General features: G+C 39.0%; 1 protein-coding gene and 1 long non-coding RNA gene across 6 annotated transcripts in view; one reads left to right on the top strand and one right to left on the bottom strand.

The window, feature by feature from the left end:
• LOC146985823 (uncharacterized) overlaps window positions 1-14,579 on the bottom strand; it is a 179,682-nt gene that overhangs the window by 57,419 nt on the left and 107,684 nt on the right. The gene's annotated exons all lie outside the window — the stretch shown is intronic.
• Window positions 3,041-13,625, top strand: bnip2 (BCL2 interacting protein 2). Of its 5 annotated transcripts, XM_085779101.1 has the most exons (12): window positions 3,041-4,160; window positions 6,899-6,994; window positions 7,144-7,214; window positions 7,720-7,896; window positions 9,524-9,706; window positions 9,909-10,011; window positions 10,090-10,221; window positions 10,304-10,390; window positions 10,471-10,569; window positions 11,381-11,416; window positions 11,907-11,934; window positions 12,999-13,625. In XM_085779101.1, the coding sequence occupies exons 1-11, from the start codon at window positions 3,787-3,789 to the stop codon at window positions 11,917-11,919; spliced, it is 1,371 nt and encodes a 456-aa protein (XP_085635227.1). In that variant the 5' UTR covers window positions 3,041-3,786; the 3' UTR covers window positions 11,920-11,934; window positions 12,999-13,625. The 5 variants fall into 5 exon arrangements, with proteins under 5 accessions (XP_085635227.1, XP_085635225.1, XP_085635226.1 ...); XM_085779099.1 differs by lacking the exon at window positions 11,907-11,934; XM_085779097.1 differs by lacking the exon at window positions 11,907-11,934 and having other exon boundaries at window positions 3,498-4,160; window positions 6,899-7,015; window positions 7,090-7,214.

The raw sequence follows: 14,579 nt of genomic DNA, 5'->3' as shown, positions 1-14,579 counted from the left end.
TGAGTTCACTCCATTACGAGTATGTGAGACCTTATGGCTACTGCAGCAAATAGCACAAATTATGAGGGCCATTTTAATGGCACTCACTTGTATTTATCATGCCGTTTTAAATGTTTTGCTCATTTGTTTCCATTAAATATTTCATCTTCCCTTAAATATTCATTTAACTTCCTCTTTAAATTTTTTACCAGTCTCTTTGCAGTTGCTATCTTCTTGCCTCCCTTTTAGGCTTTGCAATCATAAATAATTATTCATCTACACCCAGAAAGAGATTGCATAAAACATGCACATGAATCCTTTTTGTCTTTTCTCATTAGTGATATACTTCGAGTAGCCTAAATACTTCCCGCTACCCCACTTATGGAAATTGGTTGAAGAACCTTCCTAATGATTCTGCTTCACAAATAGGTTATGCCTCCATCTCTGATCCTAACGTTCATCCTTCCTTTCATCACGAAAGGAGGGGTCTGCGACAGCATCTGAGATTCAAGTTCCTATATTACTTTTAAAAAAGGATGAATTGGGTGCATCCTGAATCAGACAATAATAGGCTTTTCACTGCTGACCTGTGGAACTTATTCTAGTGTCACTTTGATTTAAAAAAAAAAAAATCACATTATCACCATTTTATTCATATTTGGCTTTGTTAATTAGTCACCTGAATGATACAAATAAGGGGAGGACATTTTCAAATCAAAATGTTTGATTAAATTGACGATGTAATGAAGTTAATTTTCTAGAAATGCTCAAGACAATTTCGTCTATCTGAGTAACATATGCTAATGCTATAGCATGGCTCAACAGATTTATCTTGGCTAAACAGGCAACATTTGTCTTAATTTGTTAGATAATTGCAACATGACTCATTAGCAAACAGCACCATGGTGGAAGGTAGAGAAGCATAAACTCTTAATTTGACTGGATTATCCTTTTGTGATGAGGCCTAATGATCCACCAGAGTAAATAGCAATGTGTTAATTAGAAATCTCCCTGAATTATCTGCTGCACACTGAGGAGGTATTAACCAAGCAACATCATTACATTAGATCTATGGAAGTCTTTTCTTTTCTGTCTTTTTTTTTTTTTTTTTTTACATTGAGGTCCGAGAATACAATGGCAATTATAACTACCCCCAAAAGAGAAATTATAGCCCATTTGTTGCAGCTGACTTACTTCTGTCTGGAAGTTGTTGAGGGCTCTTTAACCTATAAGATCTAACGCTCTCTTCTCTCCAGACATATTCATGAATAAAGTCTAACCTGAGGGGTGACGCAAGAATATCACTACTTAAGAAAGTGAATTGACATGTATTTATTTGTCACTAATGAAGAGATTGCCAAATTCAGACAAATAACATTTTCAACTGAAAATTAAAAACTGAAATTAAAAATTGGGTCTTGCATGTATAATATTTTTAATTTGTTGTTTAAAATCTATCTCCTCATTATGTCTCAGACAGAGTGCTTTTTTAAAAGGGTTTGAGTTATGGTAGTTTTTTTTTGTTTTTAATCAATGAAAAGCCTCATACTGCAGCATTTAAGTAATCATCTGCCTCCACCTAGTGGTTGAAATTAATCACTGATGATAAGGTTACACACTGCCCTCTGAAGTGAAAGGCGTAATCCTTTCCTTTCCAAATCAGGCTCAAATGATATTGGTAAACATTATATTAGACAATGTCAAACAATTGTTAATCTAATATTTTGTTGTGTTCGATACTATCAAGATATTTGTGTAGGCTATGTCCTATTGTGTATTTTTGTACCATCTCAGAGAAAAGTCCACACTCATTACACATGTATAACCATGGACTGCCAGTATACACTGAGAGTGCTACTTGCTTTGGTCTGACATATAGACTTTTGACTTCTACCAGACTTCTGGGGCAGAAGTAGTCATCATTAGTATTAGCAGCAAAAGTAACTAGTTCCTGACAAGTTAAATGTGTGTTAATGTTAAATGTGCACTAGTTAAGGTGAGGATCATTTTAACTACTTTATTTCAAGGTTCAGGGTTCAATTTATTGTTATTTGCATGCTTACACATGAAACGAAATTTGTATTCAGGACCTGCACCGTACAATAACAGTAAGCCCTATAATTCCTATAAAATAAACAGAAAATCAACACAACTAATTAACACTGAAGTGCAGTGTATTATAAACAGAACAGCATGTTAAAACAGAGCAGAGCAGCACATTAAAATAAACATGCAGCATGTTAGCAGCACAGCAGTGTCAGTGCATTCAATGAAGCATAGAGTTCAACAGTCAGCCTCTACTCTATTGTTATCATTGGATAAAAACAATGTATGCCTATTGCCTACCTATCTTATTTTATAAAAGGAGCGTAAGTATGCCATCTGTAACTGTTAATATAAATTTGTTAGTTTACTTCAGTAAAGCCGAATTAGGATCATCTCTACCACAGGAACTGGCCCATTACTAAATTTTAGGGGTCAATTTTTTTCTTTACATAAATATAAGTAAATGAAACGTGGTGTTTGTGTTCTGGCAGTAGTAGCTGTAAAATAATAATGAAAAAGAAATAGATTAAAAAAGAAAAAGACAAAGAAAAAGAAAAAAAAAAGCTAAAAAGTTAATTTCCACTGTCAGCAGAGGGCAGTGAAACTTTGAAGCCTCAGCAAAGTTTCTATACAGAAAGGCCAAGATTGTCAGGGTTGCCAGGTTTGCTTTAAGAGCAGTCAGAAACAATTACATTGTAGAGGGGTAGCTTGGTAAAAGTATAATTTTGCGAGCGAAGGTACAACACAGCAAAGCTGCAACAGGGAGTAGTTTGAGTTTGAGTCCTACTTTATGAAAAGTTTAATATTGTAACTGTGGACCCCAGGAAGAATAGGCCTAGTCGCGGCTGAGGCTGTGACTAATGGGGATCTGCAATAAACTTATAAACTAATAATTATTATTGAAAATAATAGCTGTGTGTGCTTTCCTTGGCTTTTTTTGCTTCATGATGTGATTTTTTAAATAGCCTACTGTATACGTACCGTACGTGTCTGAAGGAGACACAACTGGCAACCCGGGGGCTGTTCTACCGCTAGCTGGAAACGCAACAACTGAATGTGTCGGTTAGCTGGCGTCGTTAGCAAACAACAGTTTTATTATCGTAACATTGCCGAGGTTGCTACGGGAGGACCTGGCTAAATAAGTTTTCGGATACTCACTCTGTACTGTAAATTGACCCATGGAGTTGTTGTCCTAACTTTTTTTCGTAGCTGACGACTGTCTCCCAGTTGTATGGGTAACAAGCCGGCGTCAAGTGAAGTGGACAACATTATTAGCTCACCGTCTTCCTCTGTGGCTACATGAGCTAACTGTAGCCCAGGAGCTAGCAGCGTGACCACCGTGTGTTAACGTCCACGGGAGGAGACCCACTCTGACTTGGAGGAAGGAAGGAAGGAAACTGATAAGTCGGATCACCATTGCTGCTTATGCAAGGCTAGCGCAGTTTTTTGGGCTCCCGAGATCACAGCACCGTGACGCATTTAGAAAAAAAAGTGACTTATCTGTTCAGCCCGTGTGACATTTAACACATTACTTTGGTTAATAAGAAATGGTGTTAGTTGGAGTCGCTGGCTGTCAACATCAGTCTCCCTGGCTAGCTCTACAGCGGGAAGGAGCTAACACGCTAGCCACAAACTTTTAAAAGAGTTGTCAGATTCACCTTTCTAACTGGGGTTTGAAAAGTAGCAAAACAGCCTTTTTTTCCCTCGAAGTTTCACCGGCTGACTCTTTATTCTGATCCGCTTTAGCGACAGGGGAAACATATGGCATCGGATGTGATTGAGAGCGAAGCGGTGCTGAAGGGTGTAAGTGATATGAATTTGAACAATAGGAGCCCAGATTTTGTCACACCCAGCAGGACTAACGACGACGAGCTGGGCAACGGCCAGACCCCCAGCCCCTCGTCTTCTGGGGTATCGGGAGAGGGTGATGACGAGGAAGAGTTGGATGAATTACAAAATCGCGCAGCCTCTATGGTTGAAAATGGCGAAGACTCACTTCAAGAGAGTCCAACCAAAACAAGAGGTACGCCACAGGAAAGGACGACTCCAGACAATGAGCAGAAACAGCCGGGAGCAAGAAGCTCTACCCCGGTGAACCTTCCTCAGCTGCGCCGACCATCTGGACCTACAGGAAGGTGTGTGTATGTGTTTGCCTACGTCCTGGCGACTTAAAGCTGTTTGCTAGTGTCTTGTTTCATGTCTTCGTTACATTAAGGCTCATTTCCCAAACAACAGCACCTGATCCAAACTGTGTGTGCAAGTGTCTGTGAATGTTTTCCAGTGCACAGGCCAGAGAAACTACAGCGTTATAGCGAATACTAGTGCTAATTGCTAATATTTGCTTCATCAGACCAAACGTGAAGGGGAAGTCCTGTCCAAATATTGCAGTATTCTCCTATTTGTAGTCTGGCCAATAGATCAGGTAATGCAGCAAGCTTGATTGAGGCTGGTATAACATTTATTTCCACAGCATTATTCACACAATAACAGGAACACCTGTACAGTGCCATGTTATTTTTTTCTGTAGTAGACTAGCCTGTAGGATCATATTACATGTAATGCAATCCAGCAGATCTTTTTTCTGGCACAATCTAAACAAAAAAAATGACACAAATTTTCAGAAATGTATTACCCTGCAGAGCTTGTTAAAGGACTGACATTGTTCTGGTGAAACTAACCTTGGCTCAAGCCTCTGTAGATTATATCAGGTAACATCTGCGGGCAGTTTGGCAGCATCACATAGCTACACAGAGCTACACCTGGCTGACCTTTGATTAACTTTTAAAAGAGAATGACTCAGTGATCCTTGGCAAAAAAAAAGAAAAAAGTGTAGCCTGTAGGGATGTGCTCATGCAAGTCTGAGCACATCCCTACAGATGCAAGGTTAGAATAGAAGTGAGTGTACACCTGGACAGCAGTACAAGTTTCTAAATGTGATTACCATATGGAGATGACCTTTCATTTTGTTCTCACCCCCTGGAGATATCCTCTACTTGATCTATGTTTTGAATGATAAGGTGGGAGTTTGGATTTTACTTTTTGCCTTTTTAATCCTTATAACAGGCAGCTTTCTTGACAGAGAAATTGGAAATTTCAACATAAGGGTCTTCACTTATGCCCACTAGGACATTTTCTGTCTGACAGATATGGATTCATGTGTTATAGAATTTCTTTACAGACCTGAGAAGTGCAAGGGAATGCAAGACTTTCTTATAATAAGTCTGACCAGTTTGCACTGTAGTGCTATGAAGGGATTAAATATGAAATTAAGCAAATATAAAATCAAGGTTTGGTCATTCTTCCCATGTGTTTTCATCACAAATATGGGATATATGAAGAGTTTATGGGGAAAAACACAGGTCAAAATCTTCACCCAGATTTGCAATTGTCGTGATATTGCTTTAAAGAAATTGGTATGAAATATTGTAATATGTGAACTATGAGCTATTAATGGAGGTCATGACCAAGAAGTGTCAGCATAGTCATCAATGTTCCCAAACCACCCACCTCTGACGTGTTTCTTCATTCAGCTTGCATTTAGTGCATTATTATTATAGTTTTAAAACTGTCATTTATTTTTCTCTTTACATCGATTTACCAATGTGGCCAATTTCACTTACATGGAGCCAGGTCCCAAGTGTACTTTGATTTGCAAGAATTCCTTTTCAGGAAACCGCATTCCTGTGGCACTCATACCTCTCTCAGTTGGATTTGAAATGTAATGTGGGGATTAGCGTTATACATAAGCAAAGCGCTAAACTGATGAACATTATGAAATGTTGAGCACCAAATGTCCAGAATGTTTGTGTGTCTGGGAGCACAAATATAGTCGTGCATGTTAATAATGCATCAAAGGGAGCTCTGTACAGCAAAGATATAGATACCATGATCAGCATTAGTAAGTAGCCTTTTGGTTTATAAACTAAGCCCTTAACACAAGCTTGTAAGCTTTACAAGAAGCCAGTGATCTGATTATGTGGCCAGCTGCAAGCCTAAACTCTCGAGGACACACTCTAACTCTAGTCTAACTCTATGCAATGTGTATCAGCTTTGAATCGCATGGTAATAAGCACGGCTGCACAAATCATCTGTCTGTTAGCTGGCGCAATGAATCCGTCATGGCTGTTTCACATTTATTAGACTATATGGTGTTACTGATGGTAAAGAGCAATGCACTGCTTGGTATGTAGACAAACAAAGATTTCCCTTGCTAAATGAGGTGGTAAGTAACTGGCAGAATTGACAACTCCAGACTGGATTTAAATAGATTTATTCTTCATACTAACTGTGAGGCCAAACATGGTCATCTGCCATGTCGTGCGCATCATGACCAAAAACATATGTAAAGTGATGCAAATTGATTTTGGGTGCTAGTGACAAAGTTGTCACTAAGTCAGTTTATATGAACAATTACACAACTGTTCACCTACCATAGGAAGTGTATTATGAGCCGTAAACATCAGCAGAGCATACGATGACATAATGTGACAACAGCTTTTGTGCTGCTAGAATCAATTTAGTGAAAATGTTTCCATTATCTTCCAATGATCCATCACCATAAATGTCCATATCCAGTAACTTAATGAAGCTTTTTGTAGCTGAGGTATTAACCTAAGAACAAAAATTGCCTTTGACTCTTGGTAAATCAATACGACTGCAATGTTTCCCCCATAATCCTTTGAGGATTGTACAAGTCACAAGCAAGAGTTGACAGATAACCAATTGTATGTGTTTGGATTTCGTTTGTCACGGATAATCTTTGCTCGCCCTGCTCTGGTTCTTAATATATTTGTAGTACAAGAGACTCTTTTAGCAATTAGAGATCATTAAACATAAAAGATAGCATAACCTTTTTTTGTGTTTTGTTTCCCAGCCTCGAGCGCCAAGAGTCAGTCGCCACAACAGAAGCCCGCCTAAGAATGGAAGGGGTTGAACTTAAGGAAGAGTGGCAGGATGAGGACTTTCCACGGTATTGTTTTTTATATATACAGTATATATACAATGATGTGAATTATGTATGGGTCCTGGCTAAAAGCATTCCATCACATGATTGTGTTTTGAAAGTCACATGAAGCATAGACCTACTGAAGAGTTGATCACCTCATGTTTGCTTTTTAGACCCCTACCAGAGGAGGAGGAGGAGCTTGAAGACGAGCTTTTTGCCGGGACTTCTGAAGACAGAGACCCTGGTAAGTAATAATAGTATATGGTGCATTACCACAAACAAAAAAAACATGTTGAGATTTTGTCAAGTCTTGTCTTCAAACTCACATGTCCTACATGTACATTTTGGAGAGGTACTGGTTGCTGTAATCATTCCTGTTAATTCTTGTTCAGTCTTGTGCGAAAATTCATTTGAAAGTTCACCCAAAACTAAATAAGGCTTCAGCAGTGTGACCAGCTTGCCAGTTCAATGCACTCTGTACAAAATCTACAAGGATATTTTTTCATTGCATAGCTCAAGTAGAGGGAGAATAACACAGTGAAAGAATCTTGTAGTAAAAGACAAGCACTGGAAGATGGTTCTTGATTTGTGTAACTCAGACTATTGAAGCCTCACAAGCTCTATGGATTGTCCTAAATTAGATGTGATGGGAAAAGAAATCATGGAGTGGTATTATATACCTGAAAAAATCTGAACCTCTATTATGACGGACAACGTTAAAAACACTAATGTCTTGGTATCTACCCAAGACTACGTAATGGACCATGGCAAGAAGGCAAAGAAGAAACTTGCGGCTCCGGACATCAGTCTGACACTTGACCGCAGTGAAGGATCTCTTCTCTCTGATGAGCTGGATGACAGTACAGAGCTGGACCTGGACGATATTGATACACCGTCAGACAACAGTAATGAGTTTGAATGGGAAGGTAAGGACCTCATATCATGCAGTGAGAATGATAACAGTTTTCAAACTCTGACTATGTATTTAAGTCAGTAAAGTTGACTTAATGAGGCAGGAGGTGCAAAGATACTTTTAGATACAAGTCTATTGTGGCGTAATTTATTTGTCCAAATATTTATTGGTCTGTAACACGAAAACAAGTGTATTATTAAACCAGTCTCGTATCTCCTGGTTCCATTGGCATTTTCCTTCCTTGATTTTACAAGTTAAGGCTCACTGGCCAAAGTGTAGTTAAAATATGCTTTGTTGTTTTTGTGTTTCCACACTGCTGCCTTCCTCTTTTTCACTTGGAAGAATTGTTTCCATTCACTGCCTGGAAACAGGCTGCAGGCCAGCAACAGGTTTCTCTCTTCCGTGTGGTAAGGTCTCCTGGACAACCCCGATTTTTTTTTCTGCCACCCATGAGTCAATCAACCTCTTTTGTCCAGATTATTTTGTCGTCCAGATAATCCGGGGATGTTTGATGTTTCATATCTTTTCATTTTCCATTTTTGTGCATGACATTTTTCCTTTCCCTGACTTTTTCCTTCGTTTGGCAAAACAATCAATCAACAATAACATGTTGGTTAAGAAATTGTTTAATAAGCACTGTAAAGGTGCAGTGATCGAATAGGAGCCATTTTAACATTCGCTAATGTGTGCAATGTGATGCTTAGTCATTCAGAGTGACACATTAAACAGGATATTATGCATTACATGCGATTGCACAATAGATGAATACATGATAGGACAATAAAAATATGATGAATTTAGCCTTTCATTGGAGATGCATTATCTTGAATGAATACGATGCATGAATACGATTTCATGAATAATAATCATCTTCCACCTCAGTGTCCTCAAAGGCAAGACCGAACTCCCATTCAGTTGAATGGGATGCTTTAAATACATGATTCGTGAATGTATGCTTTACACACATGATGCACTGTGTGATCACCACTGTATGTGGATGACACAGTGCTCTGAAGAAGAAACACAGATCAGTGTGTTTGACTCAGTATATGAAGCTGGCCCACTCACAGAACAATCCTCATAAAAGTGTGTTGGTGGGATTTTTGTTCCCTAATTCCCTTTTCAGTTCTGCCTGTTGCATGCGTTACACACATGATCATCCAAACACTTTGCTTCATGGCTTTCTGATGTGCAGTCATCGTGTGCATCATACAGCTGTTGTACATTGAACAACAAAAGATGCTCAGCAATCCTCCGGTGTCTCAGCAGTGATGCATTACCGACAATGAAAGGATTACCAGTATATTTGTTATACTCTGACGTGACAGGCTTTCCCCCAGGAAAATTCTGTATGCAAGACAAGTAGACCCATGGAAGATGAGGTGTGATTGTTGGGTGTTGATTTGGAGAGGAAGCATGCCATCCAGCTACAAGAAAGAAATGTGAAAAAATTGAATGTAAATGTTACTGCCCACTGATTAAAACGCATGTGACTAAAAAGGTAAATGATGAATTGACTGATCTGAAAATTGTATCGATTCTATGATCAAATCAGATCTCATTTGATGCAACTAGACAACCATCAGATCCAGTAGCTACAACATCCAAGCTGTGTTTTTGAAATGCCTCTTCTCCTTCAGACGACCTCCCTAAGCCAAAAACCACAGAACTACTCCAGAAAGGTGTGGAGTCTGTTCAGGAGTTCTCAGCCTTGGAGGAGAGGGAGGAGGGGCGACGCTGGAGGGTGTTTCGCATCGGAGACCAGGAGCACAGAGTGGACATGAAGGCCATCGAACCTTACAAGAGGGTTATCAGCCATGGAGGTTTGGAGCATTACATGGCACAGTCACATAAATCCAGTGATTTTTAGTAGTGCGTCTGTAGAATGCGGCATTCTATTTCATTTCTCTTTTGATAAGTGTGTGTATTCAAAATAAGAGGTAAAATGTTATGAACAGTTTTGATAATGGAAATAGTGTTTTGAAACCAAAACATCAATTTTTGACATCTGATTTTTCACTGCAGGTTACTATGGGGACGGCCTGAATGCCATAATTGTGTTTGCTGTGTGCTTTATGCCCGAGAGCAATCAACCAAATTACAGATACATAATGGACAATTTATTCAAGTGAGTGCTTGTTTGAATTCCTTCGGCCTTGTGAGTGAACATTTAAGAGCCAATACTAATGTTGTTTTCCCATCGCAGGTATGTCATCGGCACACTGGAGCTTCTGGTCGCCGAGAACTATATGATAGTGTACTTGAATGGGGCGACCTCTCGGAAAAAGATGCCTACTGTCGGCTGGCTTAGAAAGTGTTATCAGCAAATTGATAGGAGGTGAGTCACAGTCTTCAGAACAAGAAGAAAAGACGTCATTATATTTGGGCTGCAATTTTCTTATCTAATTTTTTTTCTGCAGGTTAAGGAAGAACTTGAAGTCTTTGATAATTGTTCATCCTTCTTGGTTTATTCGCACCCTGCTGGCACTCACAAAACCTTTCATAAGGTAACCAGTGTTTCATGTCATTAAAATGCCAAAAGGAGGATCGTCTTCGGTGATTTGACATTTTCTGCCTCTCTTCACAGCTCTAAATTTAGCCAGAAAATCAAGTATGTGTACAGCTTGGCAGACCTTGCAGAGCTCGTTCCAATGGAGTATGTGTCCATACCAGATTGTATCAAACAGTAAGTACTATGTTGCACCCAGCCACAGCACCACTCTTAAACTTCTGTTTTGACCGACTGGCAATAAAAATGAATGTATACAGTGTGTCAGAAATGTATGGTGAAACAACATACAGCTGAGGAGTCTTTTTCTATATATGAACCTAGTGATTGGAGATTTTACAAGTACAAACCATGCTGCAGAGAATTTGTGGCTGCTCAGCTGAACTAGTAAATACAGGAACTATGACTACATAAGTGTAGGCTGCCTTCCAACCTCCCCTTCAGTACGTTTCCTCCTGTCTTTACACACTTGGTTCAAAGTGTAGCTAAAACAATTCCTCAAAATTCCTTTGATGTCCCTTGCCATTTTTTTCTTTTAATTGATTCCCAAATTCTAGTGGGCGTGGCTGCCTATGGGGTGTAAACTGCCCGTAGACGAACCTGCCACAAACATTTTGTGCATGCATTAGTTCTGACTTATCCCTCAAAATTGTATTGCTTCCTGCCAGTAAGTGGTGCTAACACGCTGCTTTACCTGTGTGGCCAGTATATACAGGTTGTCAGTGGTGATAAGTCTGGCTCGTTTTACATTTTGCACAATTCATCTTAATATGAATCATATATTTTCCAAAACCATGGCTGCTAGGTGCTCAATGCCTACAAGCATTCTTGTTCTCTGTGATCACAGAGAAGAGACTGAGGTATAAACTACTAATATTGAAACACTTAAAGCAATATAAAAATGTTTCTTTGTTTTTTTTTCTCGGATGTTGCTGTTGGCTGTGTATTTCTCCTTTCCTTAACTCAATTTCCCTGCCCCCCTCTTAAGGTTTGACGACGAAAAAAATAGGATAAACCGTAAAAGGTATATGCACTTTCACTTAGGATGAATTTCAGCACTTTTTTTTTTCATTTGCATTTCACAAAACTAACAACAGTATTATGCGTTGGCTTTTAGAAACGCACCAATACACCTTATTTTATTCTGTGTTTTTGTATTGGATGCTAGCTTCTGGCCAATATCCACTTTCCTTCTCAGTGCCCCATATTTTCCTCATAGTGGATTTAGGACATTACTAATAAGCAGACTGAATAGCTGTCTGATTGATTTCCAAAAATAGGTGGCTCAGTGATTGTTTAACCAAATAAATCCCATTTCTGAGCCAGTTCTGTGAAGTTCAACTCAAAGCCAACCCTTTTTATTTTTTAATTTCTTTTGCACGATGCTTCACTGTCATGCCAATTCATTAAGATTCATGAATTTATGTGAAGACATCAGTTTATTGCATTAGTGCTTTCTGAACATGGGGGCATCAAGTAACACTTATTTGCATGTGTCTTTTTTTAAAAACCAGGTTTAGATTTTGATGTTTTTGATGGTGGGTAAGTTTGTTCATGTTTGTTCAACTGAATGGGGTGGAACTACAAGGAAGTAGCTCGTCTTAGTCACTGTGGTGTGTGGTTGCACTGTAACCATGTCCTCGACAACATGGTTCCCCTCAGTAACTCGCCCTCACTGAAAACTCGGCTTGTTCACTCTCACAGCTCTTTGCATGACTCACTGCATACCCTCTCCCTGCTGATGTTTGGTAATCGCCACAAGCCTCTTGTCAGCCTTGCTCACAGACACACGAGTATTTTGCTCATTACTGACAAGTAGTGAATGTTCAGTTGCTGAGGTTAATTTGCGGATATGTCGTTGGATGTAAGGACATAAGAAAAGTGTTATGATGTGCCATTTTAGAAGGCCTGTGGTGTTTTAGAAGAAATTTTGTCTTGTGTAAAATGATGCCAGCTAATTAGCTGTACTTTCTCCTCTTAGTTTATAGGACTTGCAAGACAAATGCACTAAAACTCACTGATTGCCATGGAGTTCAAGCTATTTCTCTCTGGCAGTATTAACAAAAACTGAAAGTTAAACAGAGAGCTTTAATCTAATACAAGCTAACAATTGCATTAGAGTGTTCACAGGTTTGCTTGTTGTGCTATCCTACCTATAAGTATGAAATATACTGTTTTTTGGAGTGTGCTGCAGATATTGAAAGCAGTCTGTATGCTAACACGAAGTTTGGTTTTCTACAGTACACATTGAAGTTCACATTGGTGCATTTATCTTACAAGGTCTCAAGGGAAGTAAGACATTGACATTGATAGTTTGTATTTCCTAGATATTGTGTTTTCAGTAAAACTAGCATAATAAATGGGTGAAATTGCCATGGGAGGAAAATATAGATAGACACATTTATTTAATTTGTATTAGGACACAAATTCTGGTAAGTCAGAAAATCATGCTTTATATTTATAGAAATATTCTGTCACATAAAGGAATTCCTTTGTGATGTTGGACATGGTCATGGTGACATTTATGTATTATGTATCCCAGCCCTGTTATATGTGAAACCATCACACCGATACAGACATCTGATGATTGTCCGATCTGTCTGCAGGATTGACCAGGACATGCATGGCAAAGTGGAGGTCGCTGCTGCTGCTGTTCCAGAGTGACCCCTCTCACACTTTTAAGATGTGGAGGGGGAGCGCAAAGAAGAATGTTTAGACCTGCAGCCACTCTTATGTTTATGTTCTGGGCGACGCGACTGGAGACTTAGCTCTTTGCATCAGGAAAGTGCCTTTTTGAAACTATGCTGCCTGTTACATTGTGGAACTTTTGCTGTGTCAAGCAGCTTGATCTTCAGCATTTTTTTCCACATGCTGTCTGAAATGTTTTAATCCTTTTTATTGACTGCCGATATATCATGTCAAACTTAGTTTATTGATGTTCCTTAGTTACTGTTGTATCTACACTTTATTTAAGGCACTCTGTTACAAATGGTTGATGCATGCTCTGCTTCATTACATTTAAATATATATTTATATTCAAAAGGTGACAAAGGAGAGAAATTAATATATTTTTATGGTTGCTCTGATTTTAAACTGCATTTTAGGTCTCTGACCCACCCACTGAGTGGCATTTCATAGGACAGGTTTTGATGGCACCTTTTTCACTGTTCACTGCTGACGTTCTCTGTTAAAATCCTGCCTGGGGAAAATAAAGTTTTGTTTTTTGCCCCTCACTTGAATGTGCCCTCTGACTTCTGGAGGGAGAACATTTGTGAGAGCAGCAGTCTGAAGTGAAGATGTAGGTCATTAACTAACATTATTTCGTCTAGGACAAGTCATGGGCCCAGTTCTTCAAGTGTGGCTTAACTAATTCAGACAGAATGACCTAAAATAGTCCTGATTATTCACATTTTATTTGTGAATCGTGCATGAAGCTGTCTTAAATTATGGTGCACTCATATTTTGAAACAGACACCATGATCTTGATTTGTATGGTTGGTGGTTGATCATGTGCAAATATATGAGGTAGGTGTCAGAGTGATAATCCTCCCACCATACACTGGGGTTGTATTTCATGTTTGTTCTTCTGTTTTGTTCTACATTGTTCCCCTCAATGTTTTCATAGCTTTCACTCTTAAACATGAATGGTGAACATGATGAGACTACTAATAATATGTTGGTAGATGGTTGTTGTTGGTTCACAGTGGTGGGTGGCAATAAGATGTCTATTAAAATAAAAAAAATCTCAGTTTTCAGAACTACAGCTTACAATGTAATGCATTTTAGTTAGGAGCTTTTAACAGTGGGCACCATGAGGTCACTATTTTATTCATGTTTTATCAGATGTAGGCTATATGTGTTAATTGTACAGATTACTTTTAATTGCACAAACAGATCGTTAAGATTTCTCAACAACCTGTGTGTACCCAAAAATCATATTTACCCTTTACCTGTCCAAGGGGAAGAGAGGGAGATCACAGTTGTGTACATCCACTAGCTACATAGTATAAGACCATTTAAAAAAAAAAAGGGGGGGGGGGGTTGAATAAAGGAAAGAATAGACCGAAGAAGCTGTGCTGTCTTCAGGAGTGTTGTGAGTGCAGGACTGGGACGTGTTGAAGCACTCCTGTGAGGATTACTTGGATGGGTTGGAGGCTGTGATGTGCTTATATGCTGCCCTCTGTAGA

This window comes from Trachurus japonicus, chromosome 6 (genome assembly GCF_045865225.1).
Source record: "Trachurus japonicus isolate A0001 chromosome 6, Traja_1.0".
NCBI classification, from domain to species: domain Eukaryota; kingdom Metazoa; phylum Chordata; class Actinopteri; order Carangiformes; family Carangidae; genus Trachurus; species Trachurus japonicus.
This window is presented reverse-complemented; position numbering and strand designations above follow the sequence as displayed.

What these genes read in the sequence shown, in the direction of transcription:
- bnip2 (XM_085779097.1), top strand. Translation starts at nt 3,787, where the DNA reads ATGGCATCGGATGTGATTGAGAGCGAAGCGGTGCTGAAGGGTGTAAGT. An exon ending in TAATGAGTTTGAATGGGAAG is followed by an intron (nt 7,897 to 9,523) that starts GTAAGGACCTCA and finishes CTTCTCCTTCAG; the next exon opens with ACGACCTCCCTAAGCCAAAA. An exon ending in ATACCAGATTGTATCAAACA is followed by an intron (nt 10,570 to 11,380) that starts GTAAGTACTATG and finishes CCCCCTCTTAAG; the next exon opens with GTTTGACGACGAAAAAAATA.